This window comes from Mastacembelus armatus, chromosome 15, assembly GCF_900324485.2.
Source record: "Mastacembelus armatus chromosome 15, fMasArm1.2, whole genome shotgun sequence".
Classification (NCBI taxonomy): Eukaryota; Metazoa; Chordata; class Actinopteri; order Synbranchiformes; family Mastacembelidae; genus Mastacembelus; species Mastacembelus armatus.
In genome coordinates, this window is record NC_046647.1 from 19726691 (window position 1) to 19735415 (window position 8725).

The 8725-nt window shown below is 41.5% G+C and overlaps 1 protein-coding gene across 1 annotated transcript; it reads right to left on the reverse strand.

The window, feature by feature from the left end:
- Nucleotides 1-3042: 3042 nt before the first annotated feature.
- etaa1b (ETAA1 activator of ATR kinase b) lies at nt 3043-8423 on the reverse strand. The gene is made up of 6 exons (XM_026309474.1): nt 8080-8423; nt 7704-7826; nt 6826-6890; nt 6345-6454; nt 4827-6199; nt 3043-4169 (listed from the first exon to the last, which is right to left on the reverse strand). The coding sequence occupies exons 1-6, from the start codon at nt 8240-8242 to the stop codon at nt 4057-4059; spliced, it is 1947 nt and encodes a 648-aa protein (XP_026165259.1). The 5' UTR covers nt 8243-8423; the 3' UTR covers nt 3043-4056.
- Between the last annotated feature and the right edge of the window lie 302 nt (nt 8424-8725).

Genomic DNA, 8725 nt, shown 5'->3' on the forward strand with positions numbered 1-8725 from the left:
ATCACTGTCCTCCATGAAGGGAGTAGGGGAATTTGGAATCTCCCCCCTTTGACTCCCCCCCCCTCCCCACTGGGGATGGAAGTCATACCTGGGGGCCCATGAATGGAGCCCTCAGGTAAAGCACTGTTGAAACAAATCTAAAGCTGCCTAATGACACGCACTGTGAAACTCTTCACAGGTCATTTACGCTGCTGACAGGCTGCTGCCACAGGGCTGCACACCTCCTCTTCCCCATGTGTTTGTGTGTATCTGTCTGTGTGTGTGTGTGTGTGTGTGTGTGTGTGTATGTGTGTGGATGGGGATGCAGATATTCAAACTGATCATAGAGCAAGAGCCAAAAAGAGCAAGAGAGAGTGGAAAAAGGAGCTGATGTATGTGTGATATGTATTAGTCATACACTGGGAGGTAATCTGTGAGCTATGAAAACAGTGTTCAGCCTTTCTGCAGCATGGCCTCACAGTATGGGAAAGCGATTAGAGATACTATCTTAAATGGCTGCTCTGCACTTAAAGAAGCAATAGCTACCTCAGGTCGTATTTCTAAAGATGTTTAATTTATGTTCACTGTTCCTGGAGTCTGTTTGTGGAACTGTGGATATCCTTGGAAATTTTTGGCTCATATTAATCTACTGCAAATGTGTTAGAAATCCGTCACTTCAACCCCCCACTGACATAATTGCAGAAAGAAGAAAAAGGTGGCAATAAATGCTACTCTTCCAGTTTTCTGAAAACTGTATCACTGTATTGCTTATATTACTTAAATTACACTGGATTTTAAAGAGCGTGATATAATCAGATGCTTGAACAGCATTTTTTCACAGTGCCTGTCTTAGATTTTAGCTGTGAGAAAAGTCTGATGAATTTGTTTGTAGTGGATCATCACAAGTCATCTCTGGGGCGTTATAGTCCACGTTTCCTTTGTTCGAATTAGTTTGGGATAGTCATTAATGACCTCGGACATCCTCTTTGGGGGATTTTTAACAAAGCGTTTTATATCTGTGATAATTTATCACATTATTATTGTTATCCTAAATAAGCGAATTTGCTCACATAGGTGTAATTAACTCAAATGAACTCTGTTTAGGGGCATGTGGTGTTTCATTGTTCTCATCAAAAGACATACCTGCACCACTGTGGTCAAAAATCAAACACTGTGACACAACAGGATTTTAACAAAGATCGTGTTTTGAACCATGAAGCTGAAATCCTCTTTTCATTTTAACACCTACAGGAAGGTCAAAGGTCAGGTTCAACACAGAACAACAGCTACTAAGCTACCATGCCGTGAGTACCCAATCCCTAACCATCATCATCGTGCACTGAATGTGCACATGAGGAATAGTATGTTATAGTTATATGAATAGTACAGTAAAAGCTAGACCTGCCATTTCACATAGTGAAGTATGTGAGCTTATTTTGTTGTGAATATTGGTATTACAGGTACATGGTTTGAATGTGTTTAACATACTTCCTGAACACACTGCTTCATGTTTATTGATGATTATTATTTTAGATATTTAGTTTTTTACAAATATATCAGATAACAACATAAATCTGCCCGTCATAAGCTCACCTTTACCCAAAATTGTTACCACACCATCTGAGACCCTCTCCCAACTTCATTAATGTCTCCACACATCAGACTTAAGCAGCAAATTCTCCTCTTCCAAAAATGAAAACATTCACATAAGAATAGACAGTTTAAACAGGTGCTATGGTAACATAATCGTCACTTTGGCAATTACTGCCTTCTGCCTGACTAACAGCCATAAATCATTCTCTCTCCACAAAGAGGACGTTGTAGGGCTCCACTCCCATCCAGTAATCAGAAATTGCTCTATGTATGGCGTGACGAGCGGGTGCTGAAACAGCCCATTCTTCTGTTTGGCGGACGATATTTCGCTCTCTATGGCGACATTACAGGGATCCTTCAGCGAGCACGATATTGTACCTGCTCGACACCTGTTAGCTTTAGCCAAGGGTTTCATCAGATAGTTGAAATAAATACTAGTCATCATCATAACTATAATCATAGTCATAAAAACCAGAGGCCTTTATGCTGTTGCCAAATTTCCCTGCCATCTGATTTACAGTCAGACTGTGAGGGGAGGGGAAACAGACAGGGCAGGGAGGAGGATGGGGCCTATTACGTGCTCAGAATGGGATAAATACACAAATATACACACCTGCAGACCACCAGTCTCATACACTCAGACACACCTGGGAACTCTCACAGGCTGGCTGGGGATGGGCTTGAGAGAGGAACATAGAGGAATTCTCTTGGGATTACAAAGAGGAACATTGTACTGCCCTCACACACAGTACAGCAGGTGATAGGGGGCCAGAGGACAAATTAGCCCTCATATTAAAATAATCCCTCATGTCTAATAACAATAATATGCTCCGCATTAAGGCCAGTGCACGACCACAATGGTCTTTCTTTTCTGGTAGCGACTTGTTGGAAACAGATTTGAGTGTTTGTGAAATGGGCCCATCATATCTGCTTGGCCTGTCAACAGTCCTGAAATACGCCAATAACTGCAGTAAGGAGGCGGTGTACATTCAAAATCTTCAGCTGTTTTATACAAAGGCAGAGCGGCCATCAACAGCACAGAGACACATACCTAGTGCCTTTTAAAGGGGCACTCCACGCATTTCACATATAAAGCTCAGTTTATTCGTCCTGAATGTTGTAAAAGCTGCTGTACGCTGAGAGTTTAGAGAAAGTCCAAAGTGGGAAAAATAACCCTGTGATATCATAATAAGGGTTTACGTTCAGATTATCTGATTTCAATTGTTCTTTTATTGATCTGTCTCAGTCACTCAAATTCATTGAAGGACAACACTAAAACACCGGAGTGCATTTTAAGAGCTTTAAGGTGTGTTCACACCAAATGGGATTGGAGCAGTTTATGTGTCAGAAGTGTAATCCTTTGTTTTGCTTCTGGCCAGTAACAGCAAAAACATAGAAATGAGTAAACAACACAGTGCCTGAAAATGTGAACAATAGCCAAACAAGTTAATGAAACAGTGACACAAGTCATTGTGTTTTAGCTGCCAAATGTTTCCAGATATTTATTTCACGAGGTAAAAATACATCATGAATGATAAATTAGGTGAACAGCCAAACGAATGATGGTGTAGTGTAGTAAGTGGCTGGAGTCAAATCCCTATGACATACTAAGGCACTAAGGTAAAAACAACAAAGTCTTCAGTGTTTTTATCTAATTGTTACCTACTTGCAGATCACAACAACTTCTAGGAATTGTAGTGTCAGGCAACCTTCATTTCAGTTATCTCACATGAATATAAAAAAAGGTGCATATCATGGCTATTCCAATAAGCTGTGCCTACAAAGCGGGGCCGTAATACTGCACATAATTCTAACACTTGATTCAAAGAATAAAAAATGTCACATGCACAAACAAAATGTAGAGACAAAACAACAAATAGTAACAAAACTAAATCTGCTTAATGTTGGCATGCCTATTCAATGTACAGTTTGGCCGCAAAGGAAAGATTGTTTTACAATACTGTCTTATTTTATTTCCACTATAGTAGCAAAGTCATGAAAACTGCAAAAATATTTTGTGTAAAAAAAAAAAAAAAAAATGAAGGCACATAATTTACAGAATACAGCAGTTACTGCCAGTGTTCACCATAAATTGAAAAAAAATAAATCAATTTCTGATGGATAACACCAAAATCATACAGTTTTTTAAGGTTTGTCACATAGATATGAAACAACTTTAAACAAAAGCAAATATCAGACAAAATGAGCTGAAATGACAATGTTGGAAAACAAGGGAGAAAAAATGTACCAGATTACAAACTATTCCAGCACCAGATTAGAAACCTTCAGTGATCTGTGCATTAACTGGTGTTGTAAACATGTTTTACAGTAGCAGCAAAATCATCCAGCAGTTCTTCAACAGACATTTGCTTGCATTTTATAGACATTTTTTTTTCTGTGCAGTGTCAAGCAAATGCTCCAAACCTTATCTTATTAAAGGCTATTATAGGATGCTAATATATGTTCAGCCATGACACAACTCCTCTATGGTTTTGGGACATTTTGCATTCGCAGTCGTCTCCTGGCCAGAGCTTCTTGTTTCTTCCTCTCGATCTCCGCGGCAGAGCACTTCCCCGTCATCTGGCTTGTGACAAAAACTGGAAAAAAGGAAGGAAAATTACAAAACTTACTGGAAACAGTAAATATGGTTTACTAGGAAAGATGGTAAATCCCAAGTCAGAACTCACATTTCATTGCTATGATGCTGAACAGCTGAGTTTTAATTTGTTAATGCAAAAAGTTTGCTACCATAACTAGGACCACGCATGGTTAAGGCACCCACTCCCCCCCGAACCCACTCCCACCAAAAATTAAAAAAAAGAAAAGAAAAAAGATAAGAGCAATTCATTGGCAATGAAGCTTCCTGAGGTTTGGACTCTTGACAACATCCCAAATCAAATCCATTGTGCTATGTTGAAATGTTGAGCGTGCACATGCAGTGGACTGTCAGTAAGTTTAATAACAACATGTGACATCTGTTTCACTCTCCAGTTCTATAACAACAGACTGAGAAAAGAAAATGGAATAAACTGCAAAGATGCTGACTGAAAATACACATTTACTAAGAAATGTACTGCACTTTGTCTCAATGGAACTGCTTTTAGTTATTACAGATTTTAAATCAAATCAATCTCTATTCATATAGCATGTATTGTTATTTATGTAGCACAAAACTGGCTGTAACGTGTAAAATGCATATTTTCTAACTGCAGACAATAACCTGCAATGAACCCTGTCCCTGACAGACAGCTTACCTTTGTTGCTTATAGCTGCTGGGTCTGACACATTTCTCTTGAAGCCAGTATGATGGGGCTTGAAGTTCTGCGGCACCCTCATTGTCACTGCATGTGGCTTTGTGTCCACCTTAAGATTCCCATCCTGGAAAGTCCCAGAGGAATCCCTACACTGTCTTAATGTGACCAGATTCACCTCGCTTCCTGGGAGGCTCTGAGACATCTGTGATTTGTTGTTGGCACCTTTCATGGGAACCTTCCATCCTTGGTAGTTCACAGTTTCACAGCTAGTTCCCGGTAATGAGTTAGAGCGAAGAAAAGCACATGGTGGCTTTTTGTTATCATTGGCACTAGAATTCATAGACCAGGCCATGCTGATTGGCAGTGGCTCGGTAGTTTTACGCTGTCTGTCTACAGCAGGATCTTGTTTTCCTTGAGAGTTACTGGGCCTTACTGGCTGTGGCTGGCTGTTGGAGATCCTCTCCACACTGTCACATACCTGGTAGAGCAGCGCGTCATCTCCATCATCCCATATGCTGTCTGAAATGTCTTTAACAGAGTCTGAAGCTACGCAAGCTTCATTAGTGACCTTGTCAGACTGAGAAGTAGACAGTGTCCTTCTGGTAGCAGACTTCTCGTCAGACATTTGTGATTTACGTTTTATAACAGTGGAAACCTCCTTAGCAGCTGTTTTGGCCTGGAAGTGAGGGTTGGGCTCTAATTTGAAAGTGCTTCGGTTGGTAGTCTTTGGTTTTGGGCACAGTTCCTGAAGTTTGCTGCAGCTTGGCCTGGAGTGCAGGTTTGAAGGCTGGTGTGCAGAGTTAGTAGTAGGCTTGCACACAGAGGTAAACTGGGTAGTGCTTGTCTTAGTGTTAGACTGCATGGTCCTTTTAGAGTTGTGGTCATATTGCTGGTCAGGATTGTGGGTCATCGCCAGCACAAAAGAGTCATTAAATAGGTCATCATTTTCCCAGTCATCATCAAAGACATCACAGCTGCTTGATCCTTTTTCTTTCGCAGGATGTGCAGCTGAGGTGGCAGACTTGGGCTCTGGTTGTCGGGGTTCAGCTAAAGTGGAGGTCACAGGCTGGTGTTTGATTTCTTGTGAAGAGGCTGATGCTGAGGAGCCCTGGCTTAGCTGGCCACTGACTTTCTGAGTGGAGCAGTCAAACAGAGCATGCAGCTCTGATTCCACCCGATTCAATGAGGATGAACAGTTTAGGTTCTTCGTGCTGCTATGCAGTGACGTCTGTGTTAGATTTGTATTGGAGATCTTGGCACATTCATTGTGGTTGTTGTTGACAGCATTAAGCTGCTCTGAAGTTTCCTTGTCTTGTTGCATGTGCTCATCAAACTGCCTGGCCAGTTTGATGAGGTCCTCCACATTGCTCTGTCTGCGGCCAGGAAAAAACAGAAAAAAATCCACAAACCATAAAAAGACAGGAAAACTAGTGCTATGAAAAACTCTTGTTTACATATAGACATAAAATCATAAATCCCCAATCTGGAGGGTTTGGGGTCAATATATTGATTACAAACCGAGAGGACTTCTTCCTGACTCTTGGCTTTGAAAACTCTGGTGTGCAAAGGACAGCACTGTCGCCTATCCACTGCAGCAGAGGAGATTCAGTCCCTGGTGGTTTCACATCCTATGATAAACATAAGTAGAACGTTTAAGAAAATCCTGTAACCATGTGTGAGCTCTTTTGTTTATGAAATAACATTGAAACAAAACACAACTGTCCAAGAAACATTTAGTGGCTAAGTGACCACTGACTTTTGATAAGTGCCATGTATTAACGGGCCTATATCTCACATACAGTTGTTTTGATTTTGAAATACACCTACTCAAATTATAGCTAAGCACTGGCACTTTAATGTAATACCTGTAATTTTATATGAACAAGACACAGAAATGAGTGTCTGAGCTGCTTCCTGCTTAGTGTTCAATAAAGGGCTAATTTCAAACATCACGTTTGACATGTTGATTCATTGGTCTAGTGCTAAAGAAACAACTGACCTTTGGAGCAATACGGTCGACAATATCTGATATTTCCACAACTCTGGTGTTCCTGAGTCCCGACCCTGAAAATAAATAATATTATATTACTACCATGACTAAAATAATGTACATTACATTGATAAACGTGTCACACGTATTGTCCCAAGTTGTATCGTCATTACATAGTGACTTCAGGGAGTATTCTGACCCCTTAATTTGTGTTAGATTCAATTAGATTTTATTTTAAATGAATAATTTCTGTCAATTCAGCACCTTTGAAAACATATTTTAGACCCTTTGGCAGACATGACAGCATCAGGTCTTCTTGGTAAAGTCTGCAAGCTTTGCAGGCTTGGGTTTGAGCAGTTTAACCTATTATTAATGAAGGCTCTTCTTAAAATCACACTAGATAGAAAGTGTCTGTGACCTTCAGGTGTTTTATGATGTTTTGTGATGACAGATGTTTTATGGGGTTTAAGTGTGGACTCTGGCTGGACTGCTCACAGACCCTACAGCCCCCCAGCATCATCTGCCACTCCGACCAAGGTGCTTCTTGCCCTGTAACTTCATTGGGCTGGATGGTTTTGTGCCTTTGCCCTGATTTGTTCCTCTGAAGTCACTGTACAGTTTCATTCAAATGCAGAGCAGAGCCTCATTTTGATTTCTTTTAACAAAATACAGTCAGGTTTGAGTTTTCTTTCTTGTGCATGATCATGCAGTCAATCATTTAATATGTAATAGTTTACACTGCCACAGTATTGGTCATTAAATAAGGCAGCAAGAGGCGTGCTGAGCAGGTGTGCATGTTGTGATGAATTGTGACAGGTTCTGTTGTGCCAGTCTGCAAAACTCACACTGCATGGAAACAAGACAGATGTGGTGTCTGTGTTGTTTACCTGTGTTAGTGGGAGACGTGGGATCCCAGAAGATTTCATGTGAAGCTTCCACATCACCTGGTGAATCCGCATTATTCACACCCAGGTATCTGCTGCAGCCTCTGTGCTTAGGACTCTGCAAATCTGTTCACGTCAACCAGATGAAGAGTGAAGTGTGACTTATATCACCTGCATGACAGCATCTGCACTCGGTTTGCTATGACTACAGGCATTTAGGTGCATTTGACTTATTCCACAACCCAAAACTACTTGGACACATGCAGTGTTTTTGCAAACCTGCCAGTTTAACCTCTACATTGACAGACAGGTTCAATCCCTGATGTCCCCCCTTTTCTCTGGATTGGTTTATTCTGCTTGAGCCGATCGGCAGCCTCACCTCTCGGTGTGGGCGATGCTGCTGTTCCAGGCATCTGCTGTGCAGTTTTCTTATCTTGTGCTTTGCTGTGACAGAGTTTGGAGACATTTCTCCACAGCTCGGTGAACTCTGCAGAGACACCAGCACCAGCAGCAGAAGCAGCGTGTGTCCTCGGCTCGGACATGCTTCACTACAGCAGCTTTGACGTTGATGGCGCAACAGCTGCTGAACATTATTTTTGTTAAATGCTCCGTCGGGGCTCCGCGGCTTGGAACAGCGCGATCGATGCGATACGTTCACAGTTTTGCAAAAACTTTGGTTGTGTTTTTGCCTTGAGACGATGCTTCATTAGGAGCCAGCCGCCATACTTAACCAGTGACGTCAGCGGCCTACGGATGCCGGCGAGGTTTTGTCGCGATTCGGTCAAGTACTGCGCTATAGTAGGAAATGCTGCATTTATTTTGACACCTAGACAATAACCTGTAATGACAAATACGTTGTGCACTTAAAGAAAAGCAATAAGTATGCAGACCTGTCCAGGGTGTACCCCTGCCTTTCACTCAAAGAGAGCTGGGATAGGATCCAGCAGATCCCTGTGACCCTCACACACCATCAAATATTAGCTGTTGTGTGTGCTGTTATTTACATAAACACATCCCTAATAAAA

What these genes read in the sequence shown, in the direction of transcription:
- etaa1b (XM_026309474.1), bottom strand. Translation starts at nt 8,242, where the DNA reads ATGTCCGAGCCGAGGACACACGCTGCTTCTGCTGCTGGTGCTGGTGTC. An exon ending in CACGTCTCCCACTAACACAG is followed by an intron (nt 6,891 to 7,703) that starts GTAAACAACACA and finishes ATTTATTTTCAG; the next exon opens with GGTCGGGACTCAGGAACACC. An exon ending in GTCAGGAAGAAGTCCTCTCG is followed by an intron (nt 6,200 to 6,344) that starts GTTTGTAATCAA and finishes TCCTGGCCGCAG; the next exon opens with ACAGAGCAATGTGGAGGACC.